At 49.0% G+C, this 17471-nt stretch overlaps 2 protein-coding genes across 3 annotated transcripts; one reads left to right on the top strand and one right to left on the bottom strand.

The window, feature by feature from the left end:
• The first annotated feature begins 8054 nt into the window (after positions 1–8054).
• On the top strand, positions 8055–10281 carry LOC119290976 (receptor-like serine/threonine-protein kinase At2g45590). The gene has a single exon (XM_037569659.1). It carries the CDS (start codon positions 8071–8073, stop codon positions 10162–10164), a length of 2094 nt encoding a protein of 697 aa, XP_037425556.1. The 5' UTR covers positions 8055–8070; the 3' UTR covers positions 10165–10281.
• A 2131-nt stretch (positions 10282–12412) lies between these two features.
• Positions 12413–17245, bottom strand: LOC119290975 (transcription initiation factor IIF subunit alpha-like). 2 transcript variants are annotated; one of them, XM_037569658.1, is made up of 11 exons: positions 16948–17243; positions 16648–16809; positions 16077–16231; positions 15589–15953; positions 15081–15199; positions 14799–14924; positions 14483–14692; positions 14175–14372; positions 13926–14011; positions 12988–13099; positions 12413–12731 (listed from the first exon to the last, which is right to left on the bottom strand). In XM_037569658.1, the coding sequence occupies exons 1-11, from the start codon at positions 17122–17124 to the stop codon at positions 12636–12638; spliced, it is 1806 nt and encodes a 601-aa protein (XP_037425555.1). In that variant the 5' UTR covers positions 17125–17243; the 3' UTR covers positions 12413–12635. The 2 variants fall into 2 exon arrangements, with proteins under 2 accessions (XP_037425555.1, XP_037425554.1); XM_037569657.1 differs by having other exon boundaries at positions 16648–17245.
• Positions 17246–17471: the final 226 nt, after the last annotated feature.

Below are 17471 nucleotides of genomic sequence, written 5' to 3'. Positions count from 1 at the left end.
GGCAGAAGTACAGTGCAGCCTCTTAAGGCAATTCTCGAGTCCGATCGTTAAGCGAACGGACACGGCTAAACGCGCCCGAAGTAACCTACAACAAGACCACCTGGCACGTTCCGAGCACGCGTAGCAATGCGGCCCCAACCCCAGCCCCTGCAAAATTGCAAGACTGGTCCTTCGCGTACATCATTACGCTCTGGAGATACCATGGGCATAGGGGGAGGGGCACGACCATGATAGGCCCAGAATGCGGCTTAACCACACCAGGGGCTCTCAAGTGTGTCGTTCTTTTTTTTATTTTTCTCTTTTTCTTACCCACAGGACTCCGTTCATCAGAGGCCCTATCCGGCAGTAGACCTGCCGAACTCACGATGCAACAGCAAGGGAAGGAGAAAGGCTACAACGAATATCCAGGTGGTCTCCATTATGAGCATTAAATATGTTTTATACACCATTCCGCAGCCTACCCCTGGAGGGGGACATGTTTAATAGTCCCATCCCTTGCTTACCGCACTATTTTTATCGTTCTGCATTCACGGCAGTATTTCTTGAATAAACAATGCATCACCTTTTTGCTTATAATTGCATTTCATTCTTATACATATGTTCATTTATGACATGTTGCATCCGTACACTTTGGTACGGCTAAATACACCAGGGGCTTATGTTCCCCGCATCATGGTGTGATAAGTCCGAACACTTTCACAAGTGCGGCACCCCGAACTTATAACATTATGTGCATCGGCTCTGAATCATGTCTTGGGTCAATAGTTGGGTTTGTCCCGCTCCCATGTTTTGGTACCTTACGTTCCATTGTATCGGCTAAGGTAGCACTGGGAGAACCACTGCGATTGCACCCCAGTTGAGCTGGGCGAGAGCCTCAATGGAGAAAGCTAAAACTGACCGTCATGATGAGGCGAGAGCCGGTCGCTGTTCGAGAGGTTTTTTCGAGTCCCTAAAGACTTATGCCGCTTAGAGCGAGGAACCGGCTTTGTCCGGCCCAGGCGTGGATAGCGCCCCAAATTCGGCCTTCCGAACACTAGGGGCTTCGCCGAAATTTAAAATTATAGAATTCTATGGCTAAGTGAGAGTGTTCAAGCATTATAAGTCCGGTTGCCTCGTTCGTTGTGTTGAGCGCCTCCCTAGATGGACCCAAAAATGGGAACAAGAGTGCTCAAATTTATCCCGAACACCCTAGCACTCGTGGCATGGGGGCTGAAGCCGACGACTTGCCATCTCTCAGATTTGATAAACGGCCGCACAGAAGGTAATATTTTAAATTAACAAGCGTTGCTTAGCGCATATGAACAAAGTTTTTAGCGCACAGGATAACAAAATGCGAGTCTACTCAAATATTACATCTTTGGAGCACTCACCCGCAATAATGCGGGCACCCTTCAGGACACTCTTATAATACATCTCGGGCGTGCGATACTCCTTGCCCGGCGGTGGCGCGTCCGTCACAAGCTTCTCAGCATCCATCTTGCCCCATTGCACCTTTGCGCGGGCAAGGGCCCGACGGGCACCTTCAATATAGGCGGAGTGCTTGATGACTTCAACCCATGGACACGCATCCACCAGCCGCCGCACCAGGCCGAAGTAGCTGCCAGGCATGGCCTCCTTGGGCCACAGCCGAACTATGAGGCCCTTCATGGCCTGTTCGGCCACCTTGTGGAGCTCAACCAGCTGCTTCAGCTGGTCGCTAAGGGGCACCGGATGTCCGACCTCAGCATACTGAGACTAGAAGACCTTCTCCGTCGAGCTCCCCTCCTCGGCCCTGTAGAAAGCGGCAGCATCGGACACGCTGCGGGGCAGATCTGCGAACGCTCCTGGAGAGCTCCGAATTCGGGTAAGTGATAGGTAATTCACACTCACATGCTTGCTTTGCATGAAAAATGCCTTACCCACCGCGATTTTCTTCAACGCCTCGATTTCCTGGAGGGCCTTGTAGGCTTCGGCCTTAGCGGTTTTGGCACTCTCAAGAGCCGATGCAAGCTCGGACTCTCGAGTCTTCGAGTCGCACTCCAAACTCTCATGTTTTTCCACGAGAGCCTGGAGCTCTTACTGTACCTTTGCCACCCGCACCTCCTGCTTCTCTCGCTTGGTGCGCTCCATGGCCGCATTGCATTCGGCCGCGGACACCGCCTCCTTCAGGGTCGCCACCTCATTCGTGGCCCCTGCAATACCCACGTTATCCTTGTCATTCTTCTTGCAACCAAATCCTTTTCTGTAAGGTACAATTTTAATAAGGTATTACTCACCTTCCTTGTCCTCGAGCTGCTTCTTGGCACGGCCGAGCTCGTTCTCGGACCGCTTGAGGCTTTGCTTCAAAGTATTGACCTCCGCAGTCAGTGCGGCAGAGGTCAGCAGCACAGCCTGCAATCCCATATTGACATATTTTTTATGACTCATGCGTATATCTTTTTAGATCCTCAGTCCGGCTTTTCTTTCCGAACACCGAACCGAGCATCAGGGGCTACTGTCTATGCGGTACTATTTTACATATATCAAAATTCTTACCTCAAAGCCTGTTAGAAGGCTGCTGCAGGCTTCGGTCAGCCCGCTCTTGGCGAGCTGAACCTTCTGAATCACCACACTCATGACAGTGCGGTGTTCCTCTTTGATGGAAGCGCCGTTGAGCGCCTCCAGCAAGCTATCCGGCCCCTCCGGTTGGACGGAGGCCGCCGGCGTCACGGTCTTGCCCTTCTTACGAAGGGGCCGCCCACCGGACTCCGGAGCCACTACAGGTTCCGGTACGGAGTCCGGTGCAAAGTCCGGGGGGTTGCCATGTGGCACCTCCGAGGCCTCCTCCTCCTGGCGGGTCCCTTCCCGGGATCCCACCTCGGCATCATCCGCATCACGGGGGGTGGAGGCGGTCGGAAGGGAATCCATATCCGACGCACCCAAGGACCCGCTCGACGAAGCAGGAAGATAATCCTTGGGCGGACTACAGGGTTGTATGCGGCATTAGAAAGACACCATGTGGCGAAAAGAAAAATCATGAAGTTATTCGGGAGTCCGGATACTTACGATCTCGCCAGGGGCTTGGCCCTTGAAGGCCAATCCTCGTCGTCGTCGCCGGTGTTGGCAGAGCAGTCCGGGGGAAGAGTCCTTCCCTTCTTGGACCCTTCGGCCTCCCTTGTTGGGGAGGCCTTCCTTTTCTTCCCTCCCCTCGCTGGGGGAGAGGCCTCTTTCTTCTCCTCCTCGCCTTCGTGGGAGGAGTCCGCCTCGGAGTCATCGTCCGATGACACCTGAAAATGGGAACTCTTTCGAGTGCCCGTGGCCTTCTTCTTGGCCTTCTTCTCCGGCACCACGTGGGGTGCCGGAACCAGCAGCCCCATTAAGCGGGCGTCCGCTGGGTCTTCTGGCAAAGGGGCCGGACAGTTAGTCCGCTCGGCCTTCTTCAGCCAGTCCTGTTAAAGGAGAGGGAGTTTAGATCCCGCATAGAGTCAAACTATGGAAAACAAGTGTCCCGTAAAGGGTAAAATCGCTTACCTCGCTAGCCGCGCTGCGAGCTGAATCCGCGATCTTCGGTAGCGGATGTGGGAGCCTCGGCGCCCTTAAACAGCACCCTCCAGGCCTCTTCGTACGTAGTATCGAAGAGCCCGCTCAAAGTCTGGTGCTGCACCGAATCGAACTCCCACATATTGAAGTCCCATTGTTGGCACGGAAGAATCCGGCGGATGAGCATGACCTGGACTACGTTGACAAGCTTGAGCTTCTTGTTCACTAGCTTTTGGATGCAGGCTTGGAATCCGGTCAGCTCCTCCGAATCACCCCATGTTCGGCCACTCTCTTTCCAGGAGGTGAGCCGTATGGGGATGCCAGATCTGAATTCGGGGGCCGCTGCCCATTCAGGGTCACGCGGCTCGGTGATGTAGAACCACCCCAATTGCCACCCCTTAATGGTTTCAACGAAGGCGCCCTCGAGCCAAGTAACGATGGGCATCTTGCCCACCATGGCGCCTCCGCACTCCGCTTGGCTGCCCTTCACAACCTTCGGCTTGACACTGAAGGTCTTGAGCCACAAGCCGAAGTGGGGCTGGATGCAGAGGAAGGCCTCACACATGACGATAAACGCCGAGATATTGAGGATGAAATTCGGGGCCAGATCATGGAAATCCAGGCAGTAGTAGAACATGAGCCCCCGGACAAAGGGATGGAGTGGAAAGCCCAGTCCGCGGAGGAAATGGGAAAGGAATACTACCCTCTCATGGGGCCTGGGGGTGGGGATGAGCTCCCCCTCGTCGGGGAGCCGGTGCGCGATGTCGCTGGACAGATATCCGGCGCTGCGCAGCTTCTTGATGTGCCCCTTCGTAACGGAGGAAGCCATCCACTTGCCTCCCGCTCCGGACATAGTTGGAGAAGGTTGAGGTGAGATGTGCGGACTTGGGCGCTGGAGCTCGAGTTCACGGAGATGGATAAGCAAAGGAGGAAGAAGGCGTAGGTAAAAGGGTGGATCTTTATCCCCTTATATGGGCGGACGAAACCATGCGTCCCCACCGGCCTGATAAAACTCGCTTATCTCCCAAGCGCCGCAATCAATGGCGCGGTTGGGTTACCCACGTCCGTATTGATGGGAATCCCGAAATAAGGGGAACACGATCTCTGCTTCGACAAGACGTGCCAAGGAAACCGCTTCGCTAAATGCGCGAAGGTGGTATAATAAAAATGATTCGAGTAAAGGCTTGGTTGTGGTGTGACGTCACGCCGCAAAATACGTCAGCTGATTGAACTTGTGTAAATATTATTCTCTCTACGGTGGTATGTGGAATTTATTTTGCAGAGCCGGACACTATCCTGGTGTTCACAATCTTCTATAAATTATTCGGAGGAGGAACCCGCCTTGCAATGCCGAAGACAATATGCGCGCCGGACTCGTCGTCATTGAAGCCTGGTTCAGGGGCTACTGAGGGAGTCCTGGACTAGGGGGTGTCCGGATAGCCGAACTATCATCATCGGCCGGACTCCAAGACTATGAAGATACAAGATTGAAGACTTCGTCCCGTGTCCGGATGGGACTTTCCTTGGCGTGGAAGGCAAGCTTGGCGATACGGATATGTAGATCTCCTACCATTGTAACCGACTCTGTGTAACCTTAGCCCTCTCCGGTGTCTATATAAACCGGATGGTTTTAGTCCATAGGACGAACAACAATCATACCATAGGCTAGCTTCTAGGGTTTAGCCTCCTTGATCTCGTGGTAGATCTACTCTTGTAATACCCATATCATCAATATCAATCAAGCAGGACGTAGGGTTTTACCTCCATCAAGAGGGCCCGAACCTGGGTAAAACATCGTGTCCCTTGTCTCCTGTTACCATCCGCCTAGACGCACAGTTCGGGACCCCCTACCCGGGATTCGCCGGTTTTGACACCGACACCTGTTGTGCCTACTCATTCATGCTTGATTGTCATGCCTGCTACTGCTTAGAGTTGAGTCAGGTCTGATTCATCAGGGATGAATCAGAGGTGTGTGAACATGTCCTACTGTGTGTGAGCTAAGTGTGTGAACACGATTTGGTAAAAGTAGTGGTGAGAGGCCATGTAGGAGTACATGGTGGGTTGTCTTATTGCAGCCGTCCTTAGGAACTGAGTTCTGTGTTTGTGATCCATGAACAGTTACTACCACACATTGGGTTCCGGTAACTCGACCCCTCTCGGCTTATTAATCAACTCGATCTCTGTCCAGGAGTTGCAACTAGTTTCTGGTGTTTGTAGGTAGTGTTAGTAGTCTACCAAGTGGCACCCGGTACAGGTGGGCTTGGGACAGACTAGGCACAGTGGCACGGTGTACCAAGTGGCACCCGGATGGTGGGCTTGGGAACCCTGCTCACATCGTTTGGGGTCGTGAGCGACACCCCGGCCGGATCTCCTTGCGGATGGAACCCGAATAGGCGATAAACCTGGATGAGAGACTTGTGTGGTTAGTTAGGTCGTGGCCGACTCCCTCGCCAGGCTTCCGCTTGAAGGTTGCCGAGATACACGAGGTGTACATGGCGGTAAGTGGCGAGAGCGTGTGTGAAGAAGTACACCCCTGCAGGGTTAACATTATCTATTCGAATAGCCGTGTCCGCAGAAAAGGACTTCAGGGTTGCCTGTACAGTTCATAGACAAGTGAAAGTGGATACTCTAAAATACGCAAGATAAGTGTGAGTGCTATGGATGGCATTCTCGTAGGGAGACGGGAGCGGATCCATAGTGGTGTATTGATATGGTGAATATGTGGACTCGTGTGCGCCACCTCAAAAGAGTTACTTGCAGTCGTAGTTTAGGATAGCCACCGAGTCAAAGCTGGCTTGCTGCAGTTAAACCCCACCATCCCCTTGTTGATAATGATGCATATGCAGTTAGATCTGATGTAAGTCTTGCTGGGTACATTTGTACTCACGTTGTTTAATTTATGTTTTTGCAGAGAGACTTCAGTCTCGCTAGTAGTTCCACGTGGACTTCGACGTTTAGCTTGTTACCTCAGCTACGATCTTGTGCCCTCGGCAGGATCTGGTAGATAGTCAGGCTTCTCAGCCTTTTTCAATTCTAGATGTCTGTACTCAGACATGTTAAGCTTTCGCATGTGCTTTGACTTGTATGCTCTGATTGTTGGGTCATGAGACCCATGTTTGTAATATCTCGCTCCTCGGAGCCTATTGAATAAAATACTTGAGTCGTAGAGTCATGTTGTGATGTCATGTTGTATTTGCACATATCGAGCATATTGTGTGTATGTTATTGAAATGCTTGGTATGTGTGGGATCTGACTATCTAGTTGTTTATCCTTGGTAGCCTCTCTTACCGGGAAATGTCTCCTAGTGCTTCCACTGAGCCCTGGTAGCTTGCTACTGCTCCGGAACACTTAGGCTGGCCGACATGTGTCCTTCTTCGTTCCTGTGTCTGTCCCTTCGGGAAAATGTCACGCGGTGTCTACCGGAGTCCTGTTAGCCTGCTACAGCCCGGGTTACCGGAGTCCTGCTAGCCCAGTTGCTACAGCCCGGATTCACTCGCTGATGACCGACACGTTCGTTGTTGGGTCATGTATGCATGTCCCTGTAAGTTAGTGCCACTTTGGGTTCACGACTAGCCATGTCAGTCCGGGTTCTTTGTCATATGGATGCTAGCGGCACTATCATATATGTGAGCCAAAAGGCGCAAACGGTCCCGGGCTAGGTAAGATGGCATCCGTAGGAATACCGTGCGTGAGGCCGCAAAGTGATATGATGTGTTACATGCTAGATCGGTGTGACTTAGGATCGGGGTCCTGACAAGCCTGAGAACAACGATAACGAGGAACATGTATATGTTAATCGCGTTTTTGCAAAAACGACTAATAGTCGTTTTCCCATAAACGCAAAATCCTGGCTTATGGAGAACCAAGTTTTTCATATCCACGGGTTCGTTAGACGACCCAAACAGGATTTTATTCTGTTAGAGCTGTTTCCTAGTTTATAGAGATCGGGTTTTGTATATTCTTCTTATCCAAACAACCCCTAAAAGTCGAAGCAACCTGTTGCTCACGTGCTCAAGCAAAAGCTAGTGATTGCAACATGCAACACACGGGGAAAGATAGTACTCCAATTTTAAGCAGAAGAGGGTCATGGTTCATCTACAGAAAGTGAAGAACTTTCGGTTTTGTTCAACCTTTTTGCCTTGTTATATCGTGAGGAGAAGAATCCATCCGTCCTACGGACTACGGCTCCTGTGCTGTGCTGGCGGGGAGCTGTATACTCCGAGACGGTTTCTTTCTGTCCGAGACGGTTGGCAGTTGCTACAGCTGCTAACCACCGCAGCAAATCGTGGTCGCTCTTGACCTCATCCTGTGGCCAGGCCTGCGTTGACCCCTTTGACCATTAAATTCGCTCTCGACCGCCTACAAAGACGCATGCGTCCCTCGCTGACCCGCTCCAACGAACCCTCTAGCTCTCCGGATCTCGCCACTCCACTGCCCGTGGGCCACGGGCATCCCCGCGCCCCACCTGGCAGGCAGAGGCATCGGATCCTCCCTCCCTCCCTCCGCACGCACGCCGCGCAGGCCGAGGTTCACAGATTAGGATTAGGTAGATGCTCGCTCGCATCTGAGGAATGGCGAAAAGCCCAATCGCTTTTCGGCTCATCACTCCCCCCCCTGCCGCTCTGCTTGTCTTTTCCCCTCCGTTGCTGATGCCCTCGCGCCAGCCCCCGCCGCCCGATGCCTCCCCGCCCCCGGCCGCCGCCGCCGCGGCCGTCGTCGGGGGCCTCGGACCTCCCGCCCGCCACCAGCTCCCGGCCTCCGCGGTGGCCTCCGCCGCGGCCTCGGCCGCCGCGGCGGCGCTTCTCCTGGCGGCCTTCGCCCTGTTCGTTTGGCTGCGGCGAGGGAGGAAAAACCGGGCCGCGGCGGCGGCAGCGACCGCGGGCGGCGCGAGGATGCAGCCCGCGCCCGACCTGCGGAGGTTGTCGTACCAGCAGCTGCGGCGCGCCACGGGCAGCTTCGCGGCCGGGAGCAAGCTCGGGCAGGGCGGATTCGGCCCCGTCTTCCGCGGCGCGTTGCCCAGGTCGGGCCAGCCCGTGGCCGTCAAGGTCATGAACGCCGCGGGGTCCCTCCAGGGCGAGCGCGAGTTCCACAACGAGCTCTCCCTCGCCTCCCACCTCGTCGGCTCCGGCCACGGCTCCACGCCCTCCATCCTCCTGCCCTTCGCCTACTCGCTCTCCGCGCACCCCTGCCGCCGCCGGATGATGCTCGTGTACGAGCTCATGCCCAACGGGTCGCTGCAGGACGCGCTGCTGGGGAAGAGGTGCCCCGAGCTGGTGTCCGAGTGGCCGCGCCGGCTCGCCGTCGCCCGTGACGTGGCCGCCGCGCTCCATTACCTCCATTTCGTTGTGCATCCGCCGGTGATCCATGGGGATGTCAAGCCTAGCAATGTGTTGCTGGATAGTGACCTCCGTGCTCGCCTCTCAGATTTCGGGCTAGCACGGATCAAGTCTGAAGAAGAAGATGAGTTAGATAGTGGTGTACTTGGGGACAATGCGGTCGGAAATGGTAATCCAGGTGGTGGATGCCATGATGATGTATCAGTAGTGGCCGGCGAGAGCATGACTGCTATTGTAGTGAATGGGGAAGACGGTGCCCCCAAGTCTCCAGAGGATGATGAGGGGTTCACCACTGCCTCACATGCAGAGGCGGCATCAACTTCCGGATGTGATAAAACTAGTGTTGGTAGTGGATTCAATGGTCGAACCTGCAATGGTGGGGGTGCTGTAGCATCAGGAGCTAGGAGTGACTGGTGGTGGCGTCAAGATAATGCTGCCGGCAGTGGTGGTGGTGGTGTCAAGGATTATGTGATGGAATGGATTAGGTCGGAGATCAAGAAGGAGAGACCAAAGAGCGATTGGATTGCCGGAGCATCTACAACCACCCCTACCACCTCAGCAGAAAAGAAGAAACCAAAGCGGAGGGCACGGGAGTGGTGGCGCGAGGAGTATGCTGAGGAACTCACCAAGAAGCAAAAACGGCGGGCACTTGCTAAGTCAAAGAGTGATGCTGGCGTGATGACTGGCTTGCAGTGGTGGGAGAAGGATTGTGATTTAGAGGAGAAGGGACGATCAAGGTGGAGGATGATGAAAAGCTGGAGTCGGAGGAGCAGCAATGGCAATGGCAATGGCAATAGCACCATTGATTGGTGGGCTGACGGTGTAAGGAGTAGCAAGGATTGGGCTAGTACAGAATTTGTGCCTAAGAGTGGTGGAGCAGTGAGCAGCACACCAAGCATGCGTGGCACAGTCTGTTATGTGGCTCCTGAGTATGGTGGCGGTGGGCCTCTATCGGAGAAATGCGATATGTACAGCTTCGGTGTCTTGTTGTTAGTTCTTATTTCTGGACGCCGCCCACTCCAAGTGACGGCCTCACCCATGTCTGAATTTGAGAAGGCGAGTCTGATTTCGTGGGCGAGGCATCTCGCCCATGTTGGCCGCTTGCTTGATCTTGTGGACTCTGCACTCCTGGATGTTAATCGTGACCAGGCGCTGCTATGCATCACTGTCGCACTCCTGTGTATCCAGAGGTCGCCAACCCGTCGCCCATCAAGCGAGGAGGTGCTTGAAATGCTCTCTGGTGAGGGTGAACCACCACATCTCCCAGTAGAATTCTCACCGTCGCCTCCTGGTGGGTTCCCTTTGAGATCCCGCAGGAAAGGCCGGTGAGTTTAGTTTGTTGGTTAGATGCAAATGGTAGTGTCAGTTATATTCTTATGCTTGTTTCTTCTTGTACACCACCCTGATTTATCTATTTAATTTATTGGAATCTCGTGATAGGAAAAACAGTGGCAGTTTCAATTCAACGGTGATAAGAACAGTAATTCCCAATCTAACCATTTAATTGATTAATGTACTATTGAAATCTTGATGGATAAAGCAGTCGCAGTTTCTATTCAAGTTTGAGAAGAACCGTCTCCATTAATCACATATACATAATCGTAGTTTTTCTAGCGGTAGGATTATTGGAATACAATGCATGATACCAGCAAGACCACCGAGTATTGTGGATTGGGAGTTCTCTCTTGTGCTGGTAGACTGGAAAGCATCTTGCTTTTTGGACATGCTTTCGATGAAAGTATTCTGCTGTGGCTTGAGAGCAAACAGGCGTGCCCCACTTTGTGTGATGGGTTCAAGCTTTCTATGTTCGCAGATCCCTTTCATTTCTTTTTGTACTGAGATGGCACCATAACTTTTCTGGAGCTAGTATATTCCTGCAAGCCCGTTTATTAGAGTATAAAGCACATGTAGGCCACTGCGCTATATAAAAAGGCATTCGTGCGGTCTCTCCATTGTGGGCATAGTTTGGTACGATAAAGCAATAGTCTAGGACTTCAGGTATACCCAACTATGTAATTTGTGCTGTCTGGACCTGGTAATTTCCATTGTTTGAGGTCAAATACTATATGAAAAGTTGAAGTTGACCAGCACTTCTGGAATACATATTATGCGCCTTTGTACATGTAGATACTCTTTCTTTGAATTCTAAATGTTTGATTTGAAATCTGTTGAAACTCAAGTTGATGGCTAAATTTGTTCAGAAAAACTGCACAATATACTGCAGTTTTTCTTCTTTTTTTGTTCTCTATTTGTTCAGTCCGTGCTGATGGCTGGCACCGTAATGGAAGTCGACTAGAAACAAAAACATTACAGTTTTGAAGGTCTAAGTTTTAGACCTTGATGTGTATTATAGTAAACTTGGTCCATGAAATAAGGTTTGCCGATGTCTGTACGCTAACTGACTTGGCGCTTCGACAAGCTGACATTGTTGCTACTCCCTCCGTTCCGATTTACTCGTCGTGGTTTTAGTCCAACTAAAACCACAACGAGTAAATCGGAACGGAGGGAGTACCTTGCTGTATATTGTATGCCTAGTATCTTGAGGTATGTTTGGATGTAAAGTAGAATTCATAGAACTGGTGGTAACTGACTTGGCGAACTCATCCAGTTGGAAGTTTGGAACTTCTTATTACAGACTAGCCTTTTGCTGGGCCAGTTTAGGCCAACTGTGCTCCAGAGAGTGAACATATGAAGAAACTATTTTGTGGGCAGACAGTATGTGTGTGACAGAATTCCTGTGTCTGGCTATACCCTGGCATTGTTGTTTGTTGTTACTGTAGCTGACTTATGAACTTGTGCTGATTTCCATATTGCACTTTATAAATGGTTACAGTGCTGCTTGGTTAAGCCGTTGGATATTCATTGCCGCGATTCAAATCACGCTGGACAAATCCAGAGAAAAATGGGAAACAAAAAGATAAAAACAATCACTCAGTCCAGGCTTATGAACAAAGTGACATGCATTTAGATTACCTTTTCATTATTGTCATTAATTCATCATTTGATCTATGAATTTTTTTTTATCAGTTCATAATTTGTCTGAACTGGGGGGCAGTACTATATAATGTAGCCTACAAAAACGTCTTAAGTTTTGATACGGGAATATTTTGGTATATATAGCTTCTTATAAAAGATATTTGTAATATACTGGAGGATGACATAATAATGAACTACTCCCTCCGTTCCTAAATATTTGTCTTTCTAGGTATTTCAACAAGTGACTACATACGAAGCAAAATGAGTGAATCTACACTTTAAAATATGTCTAGATACATCTGTATGTTGTAGTCCATTTGAAATGTCTAGAAAGACAAATATTTAGGAACGTAGGGAGTAATTCTGGTACGCTGCTGCTACATGTATGAGTTAAGCTGTTAATGTCGTCTGATCAGGTAAAAAAAGTCATGCATTTCAAGAATATCCAAGTCGTAAATCATTGCCATGGATTCATATCTGACGTCCAAGGTCATATAACTTGTGATGAAAACAATGCTACAAATTTATGACGTCCAACGTCATATAACTTTTGATATCTGACGTCCAATGTATAAGTTAGGCTACAAATTTAATACACAAATTTGTAATTAGTAATCGTATGTCTTAAAGATATCAATGGTCAAAATTCAATTTTGAATACCAAGTCAACCAGCCCGAATCTTTTTGACATTACACAAGCTCAAACAAAAGAACAGAGACAAGAATGGGCGGCCAGTTACAAGGACGTATTCAGCAGTTTTCCCAAGTATGACACGCAATCCTAGAAGGGTATAATGGCATATACAAGTGCTTTAACTGTTTGTTCATTCGTACTCCTTTCGAAGGTGAAGATAGCTGACGCCGTTGGTCTTGTGCGAGTACGCAAATTTCATCACAATGTCATGAAAATGTTTCTTGTCCTGCAATACGAGAATAACAAAAAAACATCAAAGTCCTGTGCTGACAGGGCACGTGAGGATATATTGTCCAGACTGCATGCATTGACAGCTTATAAATAACATACATGTAACATGTTTGAACTAAGATGATCGATAGTACGGACTAGTATGAAAGGCATAAACCATAAAATTATTAGTAACACAACATTTCAGATCAAAACTTTTTTTTTAACGCAGATTTCAGATCAAAACTGATCACAAAGCCAGTAGGATTTACCTCTTGAGTTCTTATTCTATCCTTAAACCTGAGTACAAAATCGTGTGATCTGACAGGGGCAGTTGCACCAAGTACTCTTACGATTTCCTCCTCTGTAATTGCAGATGTAGTCCTGACAAAAGTGGGAAATAAAAAGATAAAACAATCAGTCAGTCCAGGCTTATCAACAAAGTGACATGCATTTATATTACCTTTTTAATTTATCATCATTAATTCATCATTTGATCTATGAGCTTTTGTCATCGGTTCATCATTTGTCTGAGAACGCTGCTACACACACGATATACTTTGGACGATTTTCGCACGATGGTACACATCCTGTGTCGTGCACAGTTCGGCTGGCCACTGTCGTCCGCCCAGTGGTTTCGTTTGTCTGAACTGAGGGGCTGTACTATACAACTTATTTTGGTATATATAGCTTCTTACATAAGATATTTTTAATATACTGGAGGATTGCATAATAATGAACTAATTCTTGTATGCTGCTGCTACCCAATGCCGAGTTAAGCAGTCAATATCGCCTGATCAAGTTAAAATATATTGTCATGCATTTCGAGAATATATCCAACAAATATACAGTCCAACAGTAGATATGTCGTCGTAAATCATCGCCATGGATTCATATCTGACGTCCAAAGGCATATAACTTGTGATAAAAAAAAGGCTACCATTAGATCCATATCTGAAACTAATTAAATATAAAAACAATTGTAGTTAGTAATCATACGTCGTAAAAGATATCAATGGTCAAAATTCAATTTTGAATACCAAGTCAACCAGCCAGAATCCTTGTCATTACAAGCTGAAACAAAAGAATAGAGACAAGAATGGGCGGCCAGTTACAAGGACGTATTCAGCAGTTTTTGCTAAGTATGGCATGCAATGCTAGAAGGGTATAATGGCATATACAAATGTGTTAACTGTTTGTTCATTCGTACTCCTTTCGAAGGTGAAGATAGCTGACGCCGTTGGTCTTGTGCGAGTACGCATATTTCATCACAATGTCATGAAAATGTTTCTTGTCCTGCAGTACGAGAATAGAAAAAACATCAAAGTGTCAGCCTTGACAGCTTATATATAACATACATGTTCGAAGTAAGATGATCGATAGTATGAAAGGCGTAAACCATAAAGTTATTAACACAATATTTCAGATCAAAACTGATCACAAAGCCAATAGGATTTACCTCTGGAGTTCTTATTCTGGCCTTAAACCTGGGTACAAAATCTTGTGATCTGACAGGAGCAATTGCACGAAGTACTCTTATGATTTCCTCCTCTGTAATTGCAGATGTATCTGTGTCACTCCCTGCTGAAGCAGATGCTTTTGAAATAGGTTCCACGGAAGAGGGTGGCTCCTTCTTGACACCTAATGTTTTTGCCTCCTGTACCACGGGTAGGAAAATAGAGAAAGAATTTGATGTGATGTTACAGTTACATGATTATAAACCTTAAATTTCACATGCTCAGGGTGAAAACGGAAGAAATGACTTACAGGTTCTGCCTTCGGCTTTTTTACCGCTGCACGATTCGAAGTTTTTGCACCATCACCTCCGGATTTCCTTTTTTGATTGGACCTGGGTGCAGGTGGAGTGCTAACAGCAAGTTCTGTTGCTGTTAGTTTAGCAGTGTTATTTTCCTGTTGCTCACTTCCGAATTGATGTTCCAGTTTTGGAGCAAGTACTGACAATGGTGACTCGTCTTCCTGTTGAATGAAACAATAGTAAACAAGAAAACAGGTCAGAAAAACTGCTTGTGCTCGTGCAACTCATGAACTTTCATACACAAGTTTTAAAAGTTCTGGTCACTACATCAGTGTCTCCATCGTCTTCGTCATCGGACTCATTTTGTCCATCAGCACGGCGGAGCAGCTTTTTTAGTTCCTTACCGGACTTGCTCAGGTTACCACCAGCTCCTTGCTCATTCTCATCATCATCCTACAAATATTGCAATCAGAAAATTATATATTGTATTTATCAACAATTCTGGTAAAGGCAGCAGCATCTGTAGATTTAGCAAATAGTAATACTAGCAGCAGGTTGCAGAGCACGCATTTTGCTGATGTAAGCACAAGCACGTGCACTTCTTTCTACCTGCTTAATATCTGGTCCAGTAGGGTTTTCAGTATCAGCTACATCAGGTCTTTCCTCTGGGTCAATATCCAGAGCCTCATCATCATCAGTGAAGGTCTCTTCATGCTCCCAATCATCACCTGATAAAGATCAGGTTCCAGCTCAGAAGACTGTTGAGGACTCTGAACATATATAAGTAGTTTCTTTGCTGTGTCTAATTATGAGTAACAGAGTGAGCACGGAAATTTTGTATTACTAATTGACACTGCACTCCATGTCCAGAAAGCACTTTCACATTTGAAATGTATCATGCACATGATATATACCATGATTAATATCCATGAATCCTTCTACACATTTTTTAAACTTGGAAATTGGATCTTGAATGATGGGGTGCAGTGGCAAGTTGCACAAATCCGCTTTGGAAATTGGTAGTTGAGTAATAATAATCAGCATGTCCTATATTACATAAAGATTCTAGAAATCCAAAATGTTAGCAAATATGAATGGTAGTATTTGATCAGCATACCTATCTCAATCTCATCCTCCAAATCAAAGTCTTCTTTTCCGCCATCCTCTTCATCATCCACACCCCTCGTAGAAAGCCCACGCACAGCTTTCTTTGCAATTCCCTCTTCTTCGTCCTCCTCGCCTTTATCAGAGTGATTCCCATCCTCATTGCTGCTTTCTTTCTTGGATTGGACCCCATCTGCCGCCTTGCCCTTTGCATCACCAAGATCCTTCAGATCCGAACCAAAGGCGGCGGCTCCATGTGTAGCTGTCTTCATCATCCATCGTTCATACCCAGTTGCACTGCTTCTCCTTTTATTCATCTTCTCTTCAGCTTCTTCCAAAGTCAGTTGTTTGTACTGTGCAATTTTACTGAAGTTATACCTGAGAAGACATAAGAAGCTGTAAGGATGCTCTAAAGGAATTTTGCAGGTAAGAACGTTTTCATGATGATTATAGTTCATATGAAATGGGGAAACCAAAGGGAGGAGGAAACTGTGGGAGTACCATGAACCAACAGGAACAGCATCGAACTCCTTGCCACGCCTAATCAGCAGATAGTATGTAGCAGTTGCAGATTGTGATGCCTCAAGTTGACTTTGGTACTGATGTTCACCTGTATCATCTTCCAATATCCATGGCTTTCTGTTGTAGTACTTCTCCTGTTTTGTCAAACGTATGTGCCACACGGTCAACAGGATTACAGGAAAACCATCATCAGCATCAAAGCTATTAATAACAGGATTAAAGGAACAGGTTACTGCGGAATGGAGTACTAGCATGTACATTTGCCATCAGATGAACAAAACAAACTCCCCTTGTGCAATAAGGGTGTCCAATAGCACGCTAGCTACACATGTATGATCAGTTGGTCACACATGTATGCCTAAATGAATAACTACAGTGATATTGGTGAGGTTTGTTCACAAGAGGTCGCACTGCACGAATTAACACGGCTTCCTTGTTGTTGCATCTTGAATTATTAGCACACCAAAAAGGCTGTAAATCGTGACACCATATTATCAGGATAAATCACACTAGAAACCAAGGATGATCATCCGTGACGAGGAACCAGTACCCGCATATCGGCAGTAAGCTGCCGGCCTTGCGTCAGGCCATCCTTACGAAGAAACCACTTGTTCCCCGCACCCTTCATCTTGGAGAAGGGCGGCACGCCGGTGTTGAATTTGGCTATGGAAAGGGCCTTCCCCGCGGTGGTATCCACCCGAACATTGTACTCCTGCGTGGCCGTTGGAACAAACAAAACGGTCAGGGACAACAGAGCCGAAAACTGCCAAGCGCGGCGGCGGCGGCGGCGGCGGCGGCAGCGGTAATGGCATTGATCGCGGAATCGAAAACCTAGGGCCGTCGCGGGTACCCGGATGACGTTGGTGATGGGGGCGGCGCAGACGTTGCAGCGCGCGCGCGAGCGCGCCATGGTGGCGGCGCAGGAGTTGCAGAGGGTGGCGTGGCGGCAGGCGGTGCTGTAGAGCTCGGACGCCTTGCCGCAGGCGTCGCACGCCGCCTTCAGCACCAGGTCGGCGGCGCCCCCCATTGCCGCTGCTCGCTGCGTAGGGTTGCTGGGTTTGGGTCGGTTCGGAGGGGAGGAGGAGGCGTGTCGGCTTGAAAGAGGTTTGAGAGCAGGGCAAGGCCGCGGGGAGGAAGGGTTTCCAGAGGAGAGGCTCTCCGAGTTGAACTCGTTCCAGGCTCCCCGAGAGTCGTCTGTGGTCCGTCCGGTTTGAGTTTGGGCTTCGTTTGTGTCCGTCCGAGGAGAGAGTTTGCGCGGGGTGTGGGCGTGCTGCGAACCCATTTTGCGTGCGCGCCGGCCCTGTCAGCCCGCGGCGCACACGCGGGCCCTGCCAGGCACGACGATGGAGTTGCAGACCGTAGCCCAGTAGTCTG

This window comes from Triticum dicoccoides, chromosome 4B, assembly GCF_002162155.2.
Source record: "Triticum dicoccoides isolate Atlit2015 ecotype Zavitan chromosome 4B, WEW_v2.0, whole genome shotgun sequence".
In the NCBI taxonomy this organism is placed as follows: domain Eukaryota; kingdom Viridiplantae; phylum Streptophyta; class Magnoliopsida; order Poales; family Poaceae; genus Triticum; species Triticum dicoccoides.
The sequence above is the reverse complement of the archived record's forward strand: the minus strand, read 5'-3'. Positions and strand labels throughout refer to the sequence as shown.

Excerpts from the sequence above, each read along its gene's own strand:
- LOC119290976 (XM_037569659.1), top strand. The coding sequence starts at position 8,071 with ATGGCGAAAAGCCCAATCGCTTTTCGGCTCATCACTCCCCCCCCTGCC.
- LOC119290975 (XM_037569657.1), bottom strand. The coding sequence starts at position 17,124 with ATGGGGGGCGCCGCCGACCTGGTGCTGAAGGCGGCGTGCGACGCCTGC. Across the intron at positions 16,232-16,647 it reads AGCTTACTGCCGATATGCGG|GAGAAGTACTACAACAGAAA; the intron begins GTACTGGTTCCT and ends TTGACAAAACAG. Across the intron at positions 14,373-14,482 it reads AAAAGCCGAAGGCAGAACCT|GAGGCAAAAACATTAGGTGT; the intron begins GTAAGTCATTTC and ends CCCGTGGTACAG.